The sequence below is a fragment of the Schistocerca cancellata genome, chromosome 4, assembly GCF_023864275.1.
Source record: "Schistocerca cancellata isolate TAMUIC-IGC-003103 chromosome 4, iqSchCanc2.1, whole genome shotgun sequence".
NCBI lineage: Eukaryota > Metazoa > Arthropoda > Insecta > Orthoptera > Acrididae > Schistocerca > Schistocerca cancellata.
Window position 1 is genome coordinate 43,679,759 of NC_064629.1, and position 23,422 is coordinate 43,703,180.

Below are 23,422 nucleotides of genomic sequence, written 5' to 3' on the forward strand. Positions count from 1 at the left end.
GGGACTTCATCCAGACCAGCTGAGTTTTTGTTTTTCAGTTTGGCTGACTGCTTTGTAGACTTCTTCTTGTGTTGTAGGGAATAACACCACTGAGTGTGATACACCATTATTTGGCTTTTTGACCTGAGGGGCTGTTAGAAAATTTTCCTGTAATTTTATACCTATGCTACTAAAATAATCATTTATATAATTTGCCAAATGTATTGTGTCTTTTGACCGATGACTGTCGCAGTCTGGTCCCTTAAACCACCACCACCTATTGTGTCTTTTATTAGAGTCCCTTCCTCTTTGATTTTCAAGTTTGACAGATTCATTTTCCTGGTACCAGTTTCCTGCTTTACAGTCTTCCATACTGCCTTATTTTTGTTTTCAGCAGAGAGCACCAGTTTGGAGTTATGAGCTCTCTTTGCTGCAAGCAATATTTTCCTATATCTTTTATAAAAGAGTGAGAAAGCAGGATTAGTTTGGCTGTGTTTAATGGAGCTCAGGTACTTTAGTGTTTCAGATGATTTTTGATGCCTTTTGTGGTCCACTTGTTTTTTCCTGCTGTTGATAATGGACATAACACTTTAGGAAATGTTTCTTCAAAATTTAATTTAAACAATGTCATGAAATTTTTGAATTTTTCAAATTTTACCTCTGAGTATACTGAGTCCCATGTTTGTCTTGCTGTCTGTTTGGCAAACTCATATCTACTTTGTTTAGAAAAAATTCGTCTGTAAATATCCATTTTCTTTGTTTCTTCTGGAGCCACTTTTATATTAATGATTTGACCTGAGTGATCAGATAATCCTAGCTCTGCAAGCACCACCACACAGTTTTCTTTGCCTAAATCTGTTAATACCTGATCAACAGCTGTCTTTGAGTATTTTGTTATTCTTGTTGCGCTGTTAACCATTGGAACTAGATTGAAACTTTGAGGATGACTTAGTAATGAGTCCCATGTAGCATCAGGATCCAGTTTATCTACCTTTAGGTCTCCACATATGAGAATGTGGTTCTTTGGAGTGGATATCTTGTCAAGAACATGGTTAAGTTTGGAGAAAAAGATGTTGAAGTCTCCACTAGGAGATCTGTATATACATAAGATAATCAAATTCCTACACCTGTATTGGTCCCCGATTTCAACTGCTGCCAGTTCAAAATGTTGCTCTTCACTGATTGCAACTAAGTCGCTTCTGGTCTTATATTGATAATTTTGTTTTACATAAATACAACACCCTCCACACTTCATAGAAGTCCTACAATATGCACACGCTAAATTATAAGACTGCAAGACTAATTGATTAATTTCAGCCTCATTGCACCAATGCTCAGTGAGGCAAACAACTGAGCACTCTGTAGACTCCAGCTCCACTTCCAGCTGTTGGGTCTTATTTGCTAGGGAAGATATATTTTGGTGAACAATTGTTAATTAATTTTTGCCAACACTATTTGCATTTCCACTTTTTTCATTTTAATGTCATTCTGTGTTGGTTCAACTGCTTCCTTATTAATATTACACTCGCATTTTTTGTTTGATCTCTAGGCTTGTCTTCAATCAGGCATGTGGGGTGATAAGTAACTTGTGTGACTCGTCAACCGACAACTCTTACAGAACTATGCGAAGAGGTGAAGCAGGTGTGACATAACATCTCCCAGAACAATATTCACAATCTGTATGATCAACTAGATGTCAGACTCAATACCTGCATTGCTACCCATGAAGGCTACATCACATAGTAATAGGGGGGGTTTCAGCATGGGTCGATACCTGGTACCTCAGAACCGATTATATTATTGATCTTTAAATGTAATCATGTCATTTACTCTATATGAATTGTTGCAACAATAAATCTTGAGTGAATTGGAAAACTCTAAAAGGGAGTAATTTTTTCCAGCAGTGTACATCAGTCTCATGAACAACCTTTCACTGTTAAATAATAGAGTCAGGTAAAAGAACTGAGATTGTCAGCTGTTGAATTTATAGGAGAAGATATCTGGAAAAAAATAATTACTTAATTCATCTTTTAGAGATAATATAAAAGTTCTTTTTAATAAATGAATTTTAGTTGTTGATCAATTCCTATTTCTGTATGAAGACATGTAAATACAGAAACGAATTACACATGAAATTTTTCAAATCATCGTGTGCTGTTAAGGCACATCATCATTGGTGAATGTTGTAAAGAAAGCAACTAAAAATATTTCTTTAAAATATGGTCAGCATAATCAACAGATTCAAACCAGTACTCATCATAATGAATAGATGTAAATAATAAAATAAAGCCACATATCTTTCACAGTCATTTTCCTTTGAGGTGATTTTGCAAACTATGCTCTCGTAAGTGTGAAACTTGACTGTTACTTTTATTAATTTCATTTAAGTTTCTGTGGCTACCAAAGAAAAACTACTAATGTAACATCTGCCAATATGAACTACTGCATTATAATAAGAATAATAATTTCATAAACCCTTCTCTGATAGTTTTGTATATTTCATTTAATAGCAAAAAAGAGCTCCATCACAGAAAAAACACAAGGTGTGCACATGGCCGTTTGGGTTGTAGTAGCCGTGAGCCTTGGATTAGTTTTATTTGTCATATTTACTCAAATACAAAGGTACGTGAAATTTGATTGATGTCATTCTGTCAATGTAAGTGAAAGCATTATACAGGTGTCTTGTGAAAGAAATCTACTTTTTTCAGATGTATAGTATGGTGGAATTCTGCACAAAAGATTGAAGTGAAATTGCCTCCAGGTTTGACTCCCTGCTATGTAAGTTACATTTTACTATAATAAGCAACGAAGAGGAAAAGCAATTATTTAACTGCAGCTAAATAGTGTGAAGTGAACAGAAACACATAACAGCCCAGAGACATTACAATGTGCCCATCTACTTTCTCGAGGGTGAGTACACACACTCACACATGACATTCACCTTCAGTCATTGTAACACTGTGGATGTGTTTGGGTATTTGTATGGTTTTCTGTGTAAAACTGTGTCTTTCACCATAAAGAGAGAGATAATGCAAAACATTGTAATGTTTTTAAGTGCAACAAATGAATCTGCTACAGGTACATGGTTGCTTCTCCTCGTTTTTGTTTCCTTTTTCAAACTTGATTTTTCATTATTGTCAATTCTTTTATTTTTTCATTTTACCATGATATGTTTTGATGGACTGACTGTTTTGCAATAGATCACTTAGTGATAGACTGAACAGTCTATAGCACAAAATTTGAATTTTATGAATTTTGTATTCTGTCAATGACACATTTTGTGACTCTATCATAATTCCAACTTAACCTCTGATGAATATCAGGCTGTCAGCTTTTTCAAGCCTCATGAAAAAGATCTGTCTACTGCTAAATATCACCTAAAACTGTAGCAATTTAAAAGCAAAAAGGTAATATCTTCATCCTCATCTTCATTAGCGTCATATTCAGCAAAAAAAACTCTCATTTTTGGGACGTAGACATAAAAATCAGTAATGGATAAGGCCATTGGAACCTGGATGGTTTCCTACATTTCAAACTACTTAATTTTTAATGTTAAGGAATCTTTAGCATTGCCCAGGAAATTTAAATTCTTTTCCTAGCTCTGCTACATAATGGCATTTTCAACAACTGGAACCATTGTAAAGCTCAACAGGTAAAATTCCTGAAATAATTTTATTATACTGACTAGATAAGATTCCCAAACATGGGTTGTGTATGACATCCATGCTTATTTTCCTACATTCTTATACCACATTTAAGATTTCTGGGAGTTCAAATTTTGACAGTACATGTGTGTTTTTCTGTCAATTCCTCCATGTTCTCATTACTTTTTACGGAATATAGAAATTATATCTATACATTTTCATTTGCAAATATCTCAGGTTTATTTTTCATGGTTTTGGTAATTATTACTACAGAATCCAATTGGTTACTCAAACCTATCAGTGGTGGCTGTGAACTAACACCAGTCCCATCCTTTTCTGTGTGATATCTGTAATGAGTATAATAAACTGTTTTTCTGAAGATCACCAGGCATCAAGGGCAGCCACGAAACAGTTTGTGGAGTGAAGACCAAGACCTGGGGTTGTGGAGTAATTTATTATTTTGAAAGAGAATGGTGACTTGAACGTAGCTACAAAAAAGTTCCAGCTCAGACCCTGTTGAAAGAATATGTGACACCAACGTTTCAGTCACTTTCTTCAAAGTAAAACACCTGAAAACATTACATTTTTCTTTTCTTTTCTGGAGAGCTAGTGGGTGCGGGCTTGCTCACAGGCATAGGTATCCTTGCCAGGCATAGAGTCAACTTCAGTTATCATGTCAGTCTGTTTAACAATTTGTTGCACCTTGGAGATAATTGAAACTGAATTTCCCTGCTCAGCAATTTCTGTAATGACATGTTTGTCTTTGTTACTCAAGTAATAAATATAGTTTAATTAGTAACTTACTCCAAAAAGACTGTAGCTCTTTTAAATTTTGCAGATTCATCATGTTTATAGGGAATGCCAGATATGTTTTGTAGATTTCTGCTTTCTTTATAAAAAATGTGGCTCAAATACTTGATTTAAGTTAAAAATATTAGTTTTTTATGAACTGGTTTTTAGGCCTGTAATGTTGGTTCTGCAGGTGCATGGTTGGGTCAACCTCAATGCTCCTACTGAGCCACTGTCACTGAAGGCTAGAGTCTTTTCCCGAGAAGTTACTGCAGAGTTACAGTATGGTTGCATCATTCATCAACTATTTTTTCACCATCAATCTTCTGACTTTCTGACTGGTTTGATGAGGCCCACCACAAATTCCTCTCCTCTGCCAACCTCTTCATCTCAGACTAGCACTTGCAATCTGTGTTCTCAGTTATTTGCCAGATATATTCAAATCTCTATTTTCCATTACAATTTTTACTCTCTACAGCTCCCTCTAGTACAATGGAAGCTATTCAATGATGTCTTAACAGATGTCTTACCATCCTGCCTCTTCTTCTTGTTTGTGTTTTCCATAGGTTACTTTCCTTGCCGATTCTCTTGAGAACCTCCTCATTCCTTACCTCATCAGTCCACCTAATTTTTAGCATTCAAATGCTTCACTTCTCTTCTTTTCTGGTTTTACCACAGTCCATGTTTCACTACCATACAATGCTGTTCTCCAACCATACTTTCTCAGAAATATCTCTCTCAAATTAAGGCCTATATTTGATACTAGTAGATTTTTCTTCGACAGGAATGTACTTTTTGCCAGTGCTAGTCTGCTTTTTATGTCTTCTTTGGTCTGTGCGTCATGGACTATTTTGCATTGGAATCACGTGGATGATGTTTTCCCTGAAGTCAGATGGTATATCACCAGACTCATACGTTCTACACACCAATGTCAACAGTCATTTTGTTGTCTCTTCCCCCAGTGATTTGAGGAATTCTGATGGAATGTTATCTATCCCTTCTGCCTTATTCAATCTAAAATCTTCCAAAGCTCTTTTACATTTCGATTCTACGAGGGCCGTTCAGAAAGTAACCTCCGGTTGATTTAAAAAAATACACCAAGTTAAATAAAAATATTTTAATATATACATCTTACAACTACATCTTTGCACTATTTTTCTACATAGTCTCCATAGTGATTGAGGCACTTATTGTATCTCTTCACAAGCTTTGAAATTCCTTCTGCATAAAAATCACCCGCTTGTGCCTGGAGCCAGCCTGTGACCGCATCTTTGAGCTCTTCGTCGTCATCAAACCGCTGTGACCCGAGCCATTTCTTCAAATGCATGAAGAGGTGATAATCACTTGGCGCCAGGTCTGGGCTGTAAGATGGATGGTTGATAACGTCCCACTTGAAGGACTCAAGAAGGGCCGTTGTTCTGCGAGCAGAGTGAGGACGGGCGTTATCGTGCAAAAAAACCATACCGGAAGTCAGCATACCACGGCGTTTGTTCTGTATAGCCCATCGTAACTTTTTTATTGTTTCACAGTACACGTCTTGATTAATGGTCATACCACGTTCCATGAATTCAACCAACAACACCCCTTTGGCATCCCAAAGCACCGTTGCCATCAGTTTTCTGGCAGAAAAATCTTGCGAGGCTTTTCTTGGTTTGGTAGGCGAATTTGAATGTGCCCAAATCTTTGATTGTTCTTTTGTCTCAGGGTTCACGTACTTAATCCAGGTTTCATCACCGGTCACGATTCTGTTTAACAATGGTTCTCCTTCGTCCTCATAACGTGACAGAAAGTCTAATGCAGAGGCCGTTCTTTGAGTTTTGTGGTGGTCGGTAAGAATTTTGGGCACCCATCGTGCACAGAACTTACGGTAACCCAATCTTGCTGTCACTATCTCGTACAAGAGAGTCTTAGAAATCTGTGGAAAACCAGTAGACAACTCTGACATTGAGAAACGTCGATTTTCACGAACTTTTGCATCAACTGTCTGAACGAGTTCGTCAGTCACCAATGATGGTCTACCACTCCTCTCTTCGTCATGAACGTTTTCTCGTCCACTTTTAAATAAACGTACCCATTCATGGACAACTCCTTCACTCATAACTCTTGGTCCGTACACGGCACAAAGCTCATGATGAATAGCTGCTGCAGAATATCCTTTGGCTGTAAAAAACCTTATGACAGCACGCACTTCACATTTGGCGGGGTTTTCTATTGCAGCACACATTTAAAACTGCCACAAAAACTAAACTAGCGCAGGTACGATGTTCACTCGACCACGGCTTGATGCCGACTGACCTGTTGAGTGCGTGAATGCACAGATGGCGTCGCTACTCCCCCCACAACCCGCACTGTGACCGATCGGAGGTTACTTTCTGAACCGCCCTCGTAATACTAAATCTGTTACCTTTTCTATATAGATTCCTGTTTCTTCTTCTATCACGTCATCAGACAAGTCTTCATCCTTATGGAGGAGATCAATACACTCTTTCCACCTATCTGCTCTCTCCCCTGCATTTAACAATGGAATTCCCATTGCACTCTTAATGTTACCACCCTTGCTTTTAATTTCACTGAAAGTTTTTTTTTTTTACTTATCTATATGCTGAGTCAGTCCTTCCAACAAGCATTTATTTGTCAATTTCTTCACATTTTTCATGTAGCCACTTTGCCTTGACTTCACTGCAGTTCCTGTTTATTTGATTCCTCTGTGACTTGTATTTCTGTATTCCTAAATCTCCCTGAACATTTTTGTACTTCCTTCTGTCATTCATCAACTTCAGTATTTCTTCTGTTACCCGTGGTTTCTTCACAGTTACCTTCTTTGTGCCTATGTTTTTCCTTACAACTGAACTGTCTACTGAGCTATTCCTTATGTAGCATCTATAGCCTCAGAGAATTTCAAGTATATCTCTTCATTCATTGGTATTTCCATATCCCACTTCATTGTGCATTGTTTCTTACTGACTATTCCCTTAAACTTGAGCCTATTCCTGATCACTATTAAATTGTGATCTGAGTCTATATCTGCTCCTGGGTGTGCTTTACAATCCAGTATCTAATTTTAGAATCTCTGCCTGATCATGATGTAATCTAACTGACATCTTCCAGTATCTACCATCCTTTTCCAAGTATACCCTCTCCTGTTGTAATTCTTGAACAGAGGATACTCCCCCTACAACCGCATTCCAGTCCCCTATGGCTATTAGATTTCCATCTCCCTTTATGCGCTGAATTACCCATTCAATACCCTCATATATTTTCTTTCTCATCATCTTCAGCTTGTGATGTTGGAAAATATACCTGGACTATCATTGTCAGTGTTAGTTTCCTGTCAGTTCTGATGAGAACAATCCTAGCACTGAACTGTCTGCAGTAGCTCACTCTCTGCCCTACCATCCTATTCATAATGAATTCTACCCCCATTACAACATTTTCTGCAGCGGTTGATATTACCCTATACTCATCAGACAAGAAACCATTATCTTATTTCCTTTTCACTTCATTGGCACCCATTATATCTAGACTGAGCCATAGCATTTCTCTTTTCAGATTTTGTAGCTTCCCCACCATATCCAAACATCTGATATCCCATGCACCAACTCATAGAACATTATCCTTTTGTTGGTTATTCATTCTTCTCCTCATGGTCACCTCTCTCTTGGGAGTTCCCTCCTGGAGATCTGAATGGGGAACTAGTCTGGAGCATATATGCAGGGTGGTCAAATTGGACTCTACAACTTTGGAATCATGTACAAATCTCCAGAATGAGATTTTCACTCTGCAGCAGAGTGTGCATTGATATGAAACTTCCTGACAGATTAAAACTGTGTGCCAGACTGAGACTCGAACTTGGGACAGTTTCGTGTAGAAATTTATTGAGATAACTTACAGGATTGGTAGCTGTGTTATTTTGAAGTAAACAATTTCAATTTTCATAAAAAAGTGTCAAGTGTCATTCTTGTTTGATATGACTACCATTTGTAATGTTGCAAACATACCTCTGGTAATCAATTTCTTCCCACACTTGTTGGAGCAAATCAGGCATTACTTGTGCAACAGCAGCATAGATTCAATTTTTCAGGTTGGCTAAATTGTTTGCTAGAGGAGGAACATACACACAGTCTTCAATGAAACCCCAGAGAAAGAAATCTAATAGTGACAAGTCTGTAGGTGAGGTGGCCATGTGATTGGCCCTTCACAGCCAATCAACTGTCCTGGGAAGCAATAATTGAGGAAACCTCGAATTTCCATGAAGATATTAGGTGGTGGACCATCCTGCTGGTAGTAAACCATCCTATCTTGGTCATCTTCACTAATCTGTGTAATTAAAAGTTTTCAAGCATATACATGTACCCAATACCAGTTACAGTTTTCTCCATGAAGAAGAAAGGTCTGTACACTTTCAATTTGCTTAGGGAAAAAAACACATTGACTTTGGTTCTGTGATGAACATGTTCAGGGTTGGATGTGGATTTTTGTTGCCCCATGTTCTGCAGTTGTGGGTGTTCACCATGCCACTGATATGAAATGTTGATTCATTGCTGAAGATTATTGTGTACAGAAATGTCTCATCATCATCTATTGATGCAACAATTCTGTGCAGAATTCCCCATGAGAACCCTTATCAGCATCACTATTGTGCTGTGCTATTATGAATTTGTGTGGTTTCAAATGTAAATGTCTGTGCAGCATTTGCCAAACAGTCTTTTGTGGAATATAAAATTGTTGAGGCTTTCGTGGCCACTTGTTGACAAACTACCTATTGGCTTCTGTCTCGGGTTCTTCGGCCGACGTTCATCTAATGATTTTTCTGACGTTTTGCCAGCACGAGTAGCTGGCATTGTCAAAGCTTCACCCTCCATTGCTGGTGCTGAACTGGAGCCGAGCTCGTGGGCGCAGACTATATGTACCTGGCGCGCCAATGTCCGAGGGCTTCTCCGCGGTCATTTCCGGTTTGGTTCTCCTATTGCTACCTGCGACGGTCGTTCGCTGCAGTACGGGAAGCCAGGATCCATTTACCTTAAGGTTCAAACTGTTCACGTGTTTTTGTATTTCTACAGCTTCTCTGAACAAGCGTGTGTGATAGTGGTTCTCTACAGCCAGAACTTCCGTGTCGGCGAATTTTATTATGTGGTCGGTCTCATTCAGAGCGTGTTCTGCCACGGCCAATTTCTCCACCTGCCCCAACCTGCAATGTCGCTTATGCTCCTTGATCCTGGTGTTAATGGATCGTCCAGTCATTCCGACATAAACTTTTCCGCATGTGCATGGTATGCGGTATATTCCCGACATTGCAAGTGGGTCTCTTTTATCCTTCGCTGATCTAAGACACTCTTTGATCTTCCTTGTCGGTTTGAAAATCGTCTTTACGCCATGTTTGCGCAATGTACGGCCGATTCTGTCTGTCACTCTGGGAATGTATGGCAGAAAGGCCATACCCAACATTTCTTTTTCTGGTTCCTTACCTCGCCGAGTGTTTGTCTCAGTTACACTTCTAATATAATTTGTGGAGTACCCATTGCTCCTCAGGACAGTTTCCAGGTGTTGCATTTCTCGTTTGAGGTGTTGCGGCTCACATATTTGTCCTGCTCTCGTTACGAGCGTACTAATCATGCCTCTTTTCTGGCTCGGGTGGTGGTTTAACAGTTTGTGGAGGTATCGGTCCGTGTGAGTCGGTTTTCGATACACGCTGTGTCCCAGGTTTTCGCCGTCCCTTGTGACCAGCACATCTAGAAATGGCAGTTTCTTGCCCTTTCTACTTCCACGGTAAATGTTATATTGGCATGGAGGCTGTTCAAGTGTCTTAGGAAGTCACCGAGTTGTTCTTCACCATGGCTCCACACCACGAAAGTATCATCGACGTACCTGTACCACACCTTAGGTTTGCAAGTCACCGAGTCCAGTGCCTGTGCTTCGAATTGTTCCATGAAGAAGTTGGCCACCACTGGACTGAGAGGACTACCCATGGCGACGCCTTCCAGCTGTTTGTAGAAATCGCCATTCCACGTGAAATAGCTCGTGGTGAGACATGCATGGAAGAGCTTTCTGATGTCTAGCGGGAAAATGGAACCGATGTGCTCCAGAGCATCACTGAGTGGCACTTTTGTAAATAACGAAACAACATCAAAGCTGACCAGGATGTCATTTGGTGCAAGTTTCAGTTTCTTCAGCTACTCAATGAAATGTCCTGAGTCCTTAATGTATGTGTCGGTCTTCCCCATGTGTGGCTGGAGCAGAGAGGCCAAGTGTTTTGCCAGTTTATATGTCGGTGATCCAGGAGCGCTAACGATCGGTCTCAGTGGAACGTTGTTCTTATGGATCTTGGGTAATCCATACAGCCGAGGTGGCAGGGCTTCTGTGTTGCGCAGGTTTCTCTGTATGTCTGCCGGCAGCGAAGACGCCTTGATTAATCGATTCATATTCCGTGTGATACGTTGTGTCGGATCTGCGCTTAGTTTTCGGTACATCGTCGGATCTAATAGGTCTCGGATCTTTTGCTCATAATCTTCGGTCTTCATTACGACGGTCACATTCCCCTTATTGGCAGGCAGTACCAATATACTCTTGTCGGCGTTGAGATTCTTAATGGCTTGTACCTCTTCTTTCTTCAGGTTGCAAGCTGGTGGTTTTGCTCGGTGCAGTATCCTGGCTGTTTCCGTGCGTATTTCCTCTGCCCTTTCACAAGGAAGGGCACGAATGGCTGCTTTGGTGTTGGCAATGATGTTCTCCATAGGTATGGTTCTCGGGATGATAGCTAAATTCCCTCCTTTTTGAAGAACAGACACTTCCTCTTCGGTCAATTGTCGTTCAGTGAGGTTGACCACTGTGTGTGACATGTCGGCGAAAGGGACGGCAAAAACCTGGGACACAGTGTGTATCAAAAACCGACTCACACGGACCGATACCTGCACAAACTGTCAAACCACCACCCGAGCCAGAAAAGGGGCATGATTAGTATGCTCGTAACGAGAGCAGGATGAATATGTGAGCCGCAACACCTCAAACGAGAAATGCAACACCTGGAAACTGTCCTGAGGAGCAATGGGTACTCCACAAATTATATTAGAAGTGTAACTGAGACAAACACTCGGCGAGGTAAGGAAGCAGAAAAAGAAATGTCGGGTACGGCCTTTCTGCCATACATTCACAGAGTGACGGACAGAATCGGCCATATATTGCGCAAACATGGCGTAAAGACAATTTTCAAACTGACAAGGAAGATCAAAGAGTGTCTTAGATTGGCGAAGGAGAAAAGAGACCCACTTACAATGTCGGGAATATACCGCATACCATGCACATGCGGAAAAGTTTATGTCGGAACGACGGGACGATCCATTAACACCAGGATCAAGGAGCATAAGTGACATTGCAGGTTGGGGCAGGTGGAGAAATCGGCCATGGCAGAACACGCTCTGAATGAGACCGACCACGTAATAAAATTTGCCGACACGGAAGTCCTGGCTGTAGAGAACCACTATCACACGCGTTTGTTCAGAGAAGCTGTAGAAATACAAAAACACGTGAACAGTTTGAACAAGAAAGAGGAAAGCCTTAAGGTAAATGGATCCTGGCTTCCCGTACTGCAGCGAACGACCGTCGCAGGTAGCAAGAGGAGAACCGAACCGGAAATGACCGCGGAGAAGCCCTCGGACGTTGGCGCGCCAGGTACATATAGTCTGCGCCCGCGAGCTCGGCTCCAGTTCACCACCGGCAATGGAGGGTGAAGCTTTGACAATGCCAGCCACTCGTGTTGGTAAAACGTCAGAAAAATCATTAGATGAACGTCGGCCGAAGAACCCGAGACAGAAGCCAATAGGCAGTTTGTCTTTTGTGGAATGCCAGTCTTTTGAGATGCATGTCACATTTATTTTTATGCACTGTGGATAAAGATCTTCCTAACCTGTTTGAAGTATTCACTGACATGCGGGCAACCTGATGACTTATTTGGTCACAGTGAATAACCCATTTAGAATATTAGGTGTGAAATTTATGTTGAACAGTTGTTACAGAGTTCATTTCATGAAACTAAAACACACAGCAAGCACCCTCCACACCAGTGAAAGTGGCCGTTTTAACTGTGCTCTGCATTAGTGCTCCTGGTGGTGGTGATGCACTATGTGAATCAAACTTGAGGAAGATTTCTACAAAATGACATATTTGCCAATTCCGTAAGATATATAACCAACCAACTTTATCACCCAATATAATGTTTTTCGTTTAACAAGGACATGATAAAAGTTTACCTTAAGTTTGAGGCATATACCTGGCATGCATAAAAGTGCTGTTGTAAGCAGCAGTCATACCAGTTCCATGTTTCCTTTGCTTTTTGTTATGGTACAAATGCAGGGGTGGAGTTGAGATTACTGCCTGCTGTTACGGCTTAACTGGCCAAGTGAGTGCCTGTGTGAATAATTGCTGGAGACAATTAATACTACTACTTGTACAGCTGTTGTACATGAAATGTAATATACAACTTTTGCAGAGTTCAGTTTTGCTGATTAGGCAAGACTTCCTCATCAACATTTTCTACTGAGAGACAGATTTTTTTGCACAGTTCACTTTGTGAACAAAGATAAAATGGATAAACTATGATCAACTCCAGGAAAATGCCATGATTACAAATAGCTCACCAAAACAGTGTCAAAGTAACAAACTCTAGATTGAAAAATAACAGCACTAGCATAATTTCTTAACAATGACAGTTCAGATACACAATGGGATTTGATCAATAATTAGAACATTCTGTAAACAAAGCCAGTTTTTTTTTTTTTTTTTTTTTGTGTTGGACTTTCCATCACTTCAGCAAATCACATGGCAGATCACATGGATGATGGCCAGAATTAGCATTGGTGCTGGATCTGGTGAAGGAGGAGTGCCATCTAGCAGTGGACATTGTTCTTCAGATGAAGTGTCAGATTTGAAATCATTTGTGGTGGTGGCATACTGTATAGAATACTATCACAGTTTTGACCTTAGTAATGAATGATCTCATAAACTAGAACATAACTATGGTACATTTAAGCATGTATATTCTGTGAAGTATAAAATCCTCTCAGTAAACTACGATGCTTCCATTTTTTAATTTCCATACTTATCTGCATTTTACGTTGGCCATTTTAATACTGGATCATCTCAAAGCATGTACAGGGTGAACATTAATAAAACTAACCAACTGCAGGAATGGATTCCTGGCTGGAAATGGAGGAAAAAAGGTCCTACAAACATTCATCATTGCCACAGTAGATGGCACTGACAAATGAAAATTCCTCTGACCATGTGTCATGTGTGCTTTGTGTGTTGCAGGCTGTGTGATTAATGCAGCAGATTGATCTGGTATTCATATTGGGAACAATCTGAGATTGTATTTGTCCATGGTCAAGCAGATGGAAATGATCAAGAGGCAGCACGGCTGCACCAAAACAAGTATCCTCACAGACACTAACTACACCATACAATATTTCAAGCCCTTTTTGGGTGTTTGTGTGATGATGGATCCTTTCAGGCAGGCTAATGTACAGGGAGGTGGTGGACTGTGCATACACCAGATTTGGAGGACCGGGTTCTACAGGATACTGTAGAACCTGCAGTTTGACAGTTCTATTAAACAGGAGTATGAAACCTTGTGTTATTAAAGTGTACACTTCCCTACTTTAAGTTTCCACAAAGTTCATTAGTTTGGGTTTTCTATTCTTGGGGCATTACACATGCCCCCCCCCCCCCCCCCCCCCCGACGATGAAGTGGGTACGTGACTTCCCGCTTCAACGTCCCTAGCCAGGTAAGGTCCTTTTTTTTATATTTACATGCATTATATGAACTTAAGGTCCATAACCTATAAAAATTCATCCTTATTGTTAATTTTTTTTTTCGATGCATCACCACACTGATGTTGCAGCTTCACCAGACCATGCGAGCTGCAAAGATGGCCTGGTTCGAGCCACTTTCTTCTTTTCCTGCACCATGGTGAGGCTGCCACAGCATCGGATCATATAATGCAGCGAATATGATCTGATTACTTGTGCTCGTCTGGTGACTTTTGTTGTCCAGTGGTTGCTCTCCAATAGACTGCTCTAATAACTCAGTACAATCTGCCATAAGGTGGTCTGCATCACCACTGTCATTTAGTCTGTAACAATTAGCTCCCTTCTCTCTTATGCACATACATGATACTACATCTTCATTGTTTTCATCATGGCACATTGTTTCTGCACTTAATTGATCATGCTTGCAAGTAGTCTGACTAATCTCTTGTCACTTCACATGTGTCCTATCAGTCTATTAACAAGTACAGCTTTTTAAACACTGTCACTATTTTATTAGTAATGTTCTATCACTGAAATGTTTTTCACCATTTTTAAGTTTATTGGTTTATCTGTTTATATTTATTTTTCCTTTACTCGTCTCTTATCTTGTTTTTCTCAAAATAAGGGATCTTTTGCTTTTAAATCAATTTCCTTATTCCAGAATGACCATGCCAAGATGTTTCAATGTGATTGCATACTTTATATTAAGTTGAAGCCTCATTTATTGTGTAACACGATGAGGCAAATTAGTAAAAGAATAACAAACATTAACTATTAACTTAAAATAGACACATACTTAATTACATAATAAACTTTTAACAAAAGCCATAATCTTTCTCGATGTCTTTCTAAACAAAACTGAATGAAACATGCTGTTGTTACATAGTAAACTTTCAATGAAACTTGCCATCTTCTTTGATGAGTTAAAATTTAACTCAAGTATTACAAAAACTACTACTGCTGATTAGTGGTCCACTAATTCTACATAGAAAAGTTCATAAACATTGTTCACATCTTCTTGCTTCCCATCTTATCCTACTTTATATATGCAAAAATTAAATTCTTAATCAATTAAAATATTTCTTTAAATATATGTGAGGATATACTCCTTTTATCTTCTTGTTATCTTCACCTTCCAGAAGGTAACTTCCTGCATGTGGTATTTTAATAATCCTGTATGGTCCTTTATATAAGCTCCACCATTGTCTATTTAATTTCTTTCTCTTCGAAGATTTGGGATGCTCCTTTAGTAACACACAATCACCAACTTTATAGCTAACCCCTAAACCTAGTTTCTTATTGAATAGACTTTTTTGAAGATTAGCTTTATGTTGTAATCTTAAATATACTTTATGTATAACCTCATCATGATCCTTTGTCTTATTACGTAAGCATGGTAACTTACCAAGCTACTCATTACTATCTTGCTTATTAAATAAAATCTCATCAGGTGAATAACTGGTTGACATATGTGGTAATTCATTATACATTTCTTCAAATTTTCTGATCAATTCTATCCATCTATGATGTTGGTTATTATGCACATATGCTCTTATGAATCTGTTCAGTTCTTGGAAGACTCTTTCTATGGGGTTCCCTGATGGATTAAAGGGGGCAATGAATACATGAGGAATTCCCCATGTCTTCATTGTTTCGTGCCATGCTTTACTTCAAAAATATGATGCATTATCGGAAATTAACATTGCAGGTTTCCCCACTTTAACTAAATAATCATCTATGATCCTTCTTAACATAGGTTTCACATTAGTTGATCGTAATGCATACAATTTTACATATTTTGTGAAAAGATCATACATCACAAATACATATTTAAAATTTCCTTTTGCTACTGGAAATGGCCCACACATATCACATGGTACGATGCTTAAAGGTTTCCTAGGTATTATTGGATGCAACACATCTTTAACACAATAAATGACTGGCTTTGCCTTTTGACATATGCTACATCTCTTAAATATTTCTTAAGCACCTTCAGTAAATTTGGATAGAAACATAGTTTCCAGAATGAGATTTTCACTCTGCAGCAGAGGGTGCGCTGATATGAAACTTCCTGGCAGATTAAAACTCGGTCGGGCACACAGTTTTAATCTGCCAGGAAGTTTCAGAAACATAGTTGTTGTAATTATATTACACACTTATGAGCTCTGAAATGTCCCCATCTCACATGTGTGAATCACAATACGGGATCAATACACCTTGAGGGTGCATATCTTCCACTCATCCTTCTCAGTTTTACAATAAAACAATACGCCTTCTTGCAATTGGTAATGACTATTAACTTTATCAGTTTTTCCTGTTCTTAAATCACTTATCATTTTTCTTCATTTACCATCTACTTTCTGCATTTGCCCTATTCATGAACACATTTCATTAACCTCTTTCCTATATGGAAGTGTTCCTAACATCATCACCTTAAAACCCATTATTCGCTCTTCTTCAACCTCATCGATCTTGGTAGTTGGTAACCTCGACAGTGCATTAGTGACAACATTGTCTATCCCTTTGACATGCTTAACTGTTACATCATATTCCTCTAAAAATAAGACCCAATGTGTAAGTCGGCCATGTAACATTCTACTCGTTATTAAGAACGTTATTGCTTTGTGGTCACAATATATCACCATCTGTTTATCATATACAAAATATCAGAACTCTTTTAATGCCCATATCATTGCTAATACTTCCAGCTCAGTAGTACTGTATGAGTGTTCACAATCTGATAAGGTTTGACTAGCAAAGGCAATAATTTTTATAGTTTCTACTTTATTGTCATTGTCCATTTGGAGTAATCTAACACCTAGTCTTGTTTCCACCGCATCTGTTGCTATGAAAAAATCTTTATCCATCTGTGGATGATGCCACAATGGAGCATTTATTAAAGTATTGCAAACCTCATCAAAGGCTTTACTACAAGATTCTGTCCATTACCATGATATGTTTTTGCTCAACAATTGCAACAGACAATCTTTATTTAATAACTGCTGAGATACAAACATTCTGAAGAAAGATGCTAAACCTAAAAATGGCTTTAGCTGTTTCTTATTTTGCAGATATGGACAATTTCTTATTGCATCCAAGTTTTTAGGATTTGGAATAATTCCTTCAGGAGTTAAAATATGACCCAAGAATTTAATCTGATTTCTTCCAAATTTGGATTTTGTTAAATTAATTGTGACTCCATAGTCTAGGAATTTCTCAAATACACAATTCATTAGCTCAATATGTTCTTCCCAGGTCTCTGTGGTGATCAGTAAGTCGTCAACATATACAGTGACTCACTCTAGTAACTCCAAAACGAGTACTGTATCTAAAGCAGTTATAAAAACATCACCACTAATGTTCAGTCCAAATGGCATTACTTTAAATTGGTAACTACATCTCAGGTAAATGAATGCCGTATACTTTCTTGATTCCTTAGATTTTTTTGTTTTTTTCCAGCTTCAGAGGTTAAGAACTTCGCCCCATGAAATTTCTGTAATAGTTCTAAATTCTCCTGGTGAGTCCTCACAGGCTCAATAATCTTATCAATATAGTGGCTAAGTCTAACCTAATGTCACCATTCAGCTTAATCACTGCCAATAATGGGCTTGAGTATTCAGATGTGGAAGTCTCAATAATTCCCCAGTCTATCATCTTTTTGATCTCCTTAGTTACAGCTTCTCTTTTTGGCCAAGGGACTCAATATGTAGTTTTACAAAAAGTCGAATGATGGTATGTTTTGATACAATATTCAGAGTCCTTAATTACACCTGGCTTTTTATTAAATACAGGCAAAAATAATTGCAAGACTTCTCTCAATTCAGTTTGTTGTTGGGGCAATAAATATTCTGATTCTCGTACTTTTTCAGCCATGCTCAATACATTGGTCTCAGCATCAGTTTGCCTAACACAATCATTATTCTTGAAATGCGAAGCATTTACAGGAAGACAATTAATGGTTAGATTCTAGATGGTTAGATTTCCTAAAATAATCTTGATCATCAACAAAGTTAACTTTAATGGTTTGCCTTTAACTATAAAAGTACACACACCTTCCTTAATATCAGTCACTGCACCATAATCATATAAAAAATCCAAACCCCAAATACATGGTGTTGACATTCTAGACACTACCATTCAACGGCTACTCCTTCTAGTTCCACTGTCACCCATATCTGCTTAATTATGCATTGCACTTTCGCGCTAAACGCCCCTGACACTGTGCAGCCAGTTACTGGTAAGGTGAGTATTTTTTGTTGCTGACTAACCACATTCAAGCAACACATTGTCATCACACTAGCCATCATCCCTGTATCTATCAGTAAATTAACCAGTAAATTATTAATCTTTATTACTACTTTCGCTTGCAAAGTATACCCTTTATTATTCGTTTCATTCCTTGCTTCTTTCATGAGATCTTCCTGAATGTCTGGTTCCACATAATATTCAAGAGTATTTACTGACTTGCGATGTTTGCCTCCCTCCTCAATACCAGCCACCCAAGCAAGGCCTAAAATGACTGCTATTAGTTTGACCGTCCATCATTCAAGTTTCTCGGTGGTTCATGTACCTCTACCAAATGAATTTCATTTTCTGTTGGTGGATATGTATTATCCACAACTACATTTCTCCCATCTGGCAACAATATGGGTCTGGTAGATCCAGAAGATGTACCTGTAGTATTAGTGTTTGTCCAACCTACATTATTCATCTGATACGTTCCCAATTTGATTTATTCGGTGGCTCCATAGGAGCACAGTTATTCCTACGGCCATTGTTGGAACATGTATTATTTGATGACTGCCGCCCCCCAAACTTTCTTTTCCTATTTGTATTTACAATGTTCTCCCATTGAAAACCTCCTGCTCCTGGTATTTGGTTATTATTTCCTACAAAATTCCCTTTAGAATATTTGTAACTCATATTCCAATTTTGATTATTCTTTTGTGTGCAATCCACATGTCCACTACTGTTCTCAGAATTATTGTTACTTCAGTTAAAGTCTGGAGATTGACTATTACTTTGATTACCATTATTCCATTGATTGCTACACACATTATTCCTAGAATAATAATTACTATTATTATTCAGCCATTGTCTCGCACATTCAATCAGCATGTCAATCGAATCGATTACTGACAGAAATCGTTCTACATCACTATCAGGTACATGAATAAGTTTCTCTCTGATATTAAAATGTAATCTGCCTTTTAATATTCTAATAACCTGTCTACTTGAAATCAGTTCAGTCCAATAACGTGTCTTGTTGAAATAATGTTCAAAATATTGTCTCATTGTTTCTTTCTTTGAATTGTAAAATTCAGGCTCATAAACCTCTTTACATAATCTCTCTTGTCTACTTATTGACCAATATTTTGTTAGAAATAGTTTTTCAAATTTGGAACATGTATGGCAGGTTTGCTTATCTCAGCAGCCCACAATGCTGCTTCTCCTACAATTTTTGATACTATGAATTGTAGTTTGTCATACTCTGTCCAACAACATAGAAGTATCCTTTTAAAAGAATTAATAAATACTTTGGGATTAATGTTATTCTTTTCATTCAAAAAATTAGGAAATTGTCTACTTTTGAAAATACTGTGTTCTACCTTTAATGATTAAATACAACTTCTTTGAACATAGGGATCACCCTCTTCATCCGATTGACTGTTTACTTCCCATGGGTCACCTGTATACACGCTATGTTTTACTCACGGATGTTTTCTCTCCCAGTTAGATTTCATATGGGTACCTATTTGTTCATTTTCCTGGTTGGCACTACTACTTGATTGTTGCTTACTTAATGAGTTTCTCTCTACATCATTTAGACGACCAGTTAATCCCTCTATTTTTTTGGTAATACTGCAATTATTCTCAGTCAAGGTGTTAATCCTTTCTGATACGACCCCAAACTGTTCTGAAAAATTACCAACAATTTCATGGATCTTGTCTACATGGTCAATAATTTTAACTTCTTTTTCTTGATTAACTAATCTGAATTCTATATTATCAATTTTATTATCAACATTAAACTGCTGATGAATAAACTTGTCCTCCCAAGCAGCAATCATTTTAGCCTGTTGTTCTGCAAATTTATTTTCTAAGGCCTGTTGTTGATCCCTAAATTTGGCATTGATAGATGCTTGCTGCTCCATTATCCAAGCATCAGCATCAGATAATCTATTTTCTAACATCACCCACTGTTCAGAGAATTTAGTATTTAAAGTTGCTTGTTGTTCAGGTACATCAGAAAATTTAGTATTTAAAGTTACTTGCTATTCAGATACATCAGAAAATTTAGCATTTAATATCACTTGTTGTTCAGCTAGCTTAGTATTTAAATGCTGTATACATGGAAGAAGCCTGGAGATACTGACAGGTTTCAGATAGATTATGTAATGGTAAGACAGAGATTTAGGAACCAGGTATTAAATTGTAAGACATTTCCTGGGGCAGATGTAGATTCTGACCACAATCTATTGGTTATGAACTGCAGATTGAAACTGAAGAAACTGCAAAAAGGTGGGAATTTAAGGAGATGGGACCTGGATAAACTGAAAGAACCAGAGGTTGTAGAGAGTTTCAGGGAGAGCATTAGGGAACAATTGACAGGAATGGGGGAAAGAAATACAGTAGAAGAAGAATGGGTAGCTCTGAGGGATGAAGTGGTGAAGGCAGCAGACGATCAAGTAGGTAAAAAGACGCGGGCTAATAGAAATCCTTGGGTAACAGAAGAAATATTGAATTTAATTGATGAAAGGAGAAAATATAAAAATGCAGTAAATGAAGCAGGCAAAAAGGAATATAAACGTCTCAAAAATGAAATCGACAGGAAGTGCAAAATGGCTAAGCAGGGATGGCTAGAGGACAAACGTAAGGATGTAGAGGCTTGTCTCACTAGGGGTAAGATAGATACTGCCTACAGGAAAATTAAAGAGACCTTTGGAGAGAAGAGAACCACTTGTATGAATATCAAGAGCTCAGATGGCAACCCAGTTCTAAGCAAAGAAGGGAAAGCAGAAAGGTGGAAGGAGTATATAGAGGGTTTATACAAGGGCGATGTACTTGAGGACAATATTATGGAAATGGAAGAGGATGTAGATGAAGATGAAATGGGAGATAAGATACTGCGTGAAGAGTTTGACAGAGCACTGAAAGACCTGAGTCAAAACAAGGCCCCGGGAGTAGACAACATTCCATTAGAACTACTGATGGCCTCAGGAGAGCCAGTCATGACAAAACTCTACCATCTGGTGAGCACGATGTATGAGACAGACGAAATACCCTCAGACTTTAAGAAGAATATAATAATTCCAATCCCAAAGAAAGCAGGTGTTGACAGATGTGAAAGTTACCGAACTATCAGTTTAATAAGTCACAGCTGCAAAATACTAACGCGAATTCTTTACAGACGAATGGAAAAACTGGTAGAAGCCGACCTCGGGGAAGATCAGTTTGGATTCCGTAGAAATGTTGGAACACGTGAGGCAATACTGACCTTACGACTTATCTTGGAAGAAAGATTAAGAAAAGGCAAACCTACATTTCTAGCATTTGTAGACTTAGAGAAAGCTTTTGACAATGTTGACTGGAATACTCTCTTTCAAATTCTGAAGGTGGCAGGTGTAAAATACAGGGAGCGAAAGGCTATTTACAATTTGTACAGAAACCAGATGGCAGTTATAAGAGTCGAGGGGCATGAAAGGGAAGCAGTGGTTGGGAAAGGAGTGAGACAGGGTTGTAGCCTCTCCCCAATGTTATTCAATCTGTATATTGAGCAAGCAGTAAAGGAAACAAAAGAAAAATTCGGAGTAGGTATTAAAATTCATGGAGAAGAAGTAAAAACTTTGAGGTTCGCCGATGACATTGTAATTCTGTCAGAGACAGCAAAGGACTTGGAAGAGCAGTTGAACGGAATGGACAGTGTCTTGAAAGGAGGATATAAGATGAACATCAACAAAAGCAAAACGAGGATAATGGAATGTAGTCAAATTAAGTCGGGTGATGCTGAGGGAATTAGATTAGGAAATGAGACACTTACAGTAGTAAAGGAGTTTTGCTATTTAGGGAGTAAAATAACCGATGATGGTCGAAGTAGAGAGGATATAAAATGTAGACTGGCAATGGCAAGGAAAGCGTTTCTCAAGAAAAGAAATTTGTTAACATCGAATATAGATTTAGGTGTCAGGAAGTCGTTTCTGAAAGTATTTGTATGGAGTGTAGCCATGTATGGAAGTGAGACATGGACGATAACTAGTTTGGACAAGAAGAGAATAGAAGCTTTCGAAATGTGGTGCTACAGAAGAATGCTGAAGATAAGGTGGGTAGATCACGTAACTAATGAGGAGGTATTGAATAGGATTGGGGAGAAGAGAAGTTTGTGGCACAACTTGACTAGAAGAAGGGATCAGTTGGTAGGACATGTTCTGAGGCATCGAGGGATCACAAATTTAGCATTGGAGGGCAGCGTGGAGGGTAAAAATCATAGAGGGAGACCAAGAGATCAATACACTAAGCAGATTCAGAAGGATGTAGGTTGCAGTAGGTACTGGGAGATGAAGAAGCTTGCACAGGATAGAGTAGCATGGAGAGCTGCATCAAACCAGTCTCAGGACTGAAGACCACAACAACAACAACAACAGTATTTAAATCACCCCATGTATTTAGTTTTGATAGTATAGCACTAAGTACATCTATATTTCCTGAACTGGTTTGTGCAACATTCATCATGCATTTGTTGCCTGCTTTCTCCTTGGGATCAAAATTGTTATCATCTAGTTCCATAACCTTACTTTCCATTCCAGAACCAGATACACTAGGAGTAATCATTTTGTCTGACTCTGTAAACGATTCTCCTCCTATGTTAATGATTGTTCTGTTAATCTCCTCATGTTCAGGTAATTCACCTAGTTCATCACCGGATTCTGGAATGGTTTTGTCATAATCGCTACGTAATCTCCTGCTTCACTTTGACATGATGGAAAATCTTGTTAACTACAGTTTACTACAATTACAATATTCAAATGACACTACATTTACTCCTTCTTGACACAAGCACAGTGAAAATCTCACTGTTAACAATATGTAAAATAATGAAATCTAGGGTACCTGAATAATCACTTATTTTGATTAGTGCTTACTGTTTATTGTCTATTTGGGGTTGTTGCAGCTTTGCCCACATCCCTGCCTGCAGTTTATGTTACTGTCTC

General features: G+C 38.5%; 1 protein-coding gene across 1 annotated transcript in view; it reads left to right on the plus strand.

Annotated features, from left to right (window-relative positions):
- Positions 1 to 23,422, plus strand: part of LOC126184776 (cytokine receptor-like) — a 430,688-nt gene that overhangs the window by 364,527 nt on the left and 42,739 nt on the right. The window contains exons 17-18 of the mRNA XM_049927330.1: positions 2,490 to 2,601; positions 2,688 to 2,757. Of these exons, the coding sequence (XP_049783287.1) occupies positions 2,490 to 2,601; positions 2,688 to 2,757 (182 nt within the window). The remainder of the gene's footprint in view (positions 1 to 2,489; positions 2,602 to 2,687; positions 2,758 to 23,422) is intronic.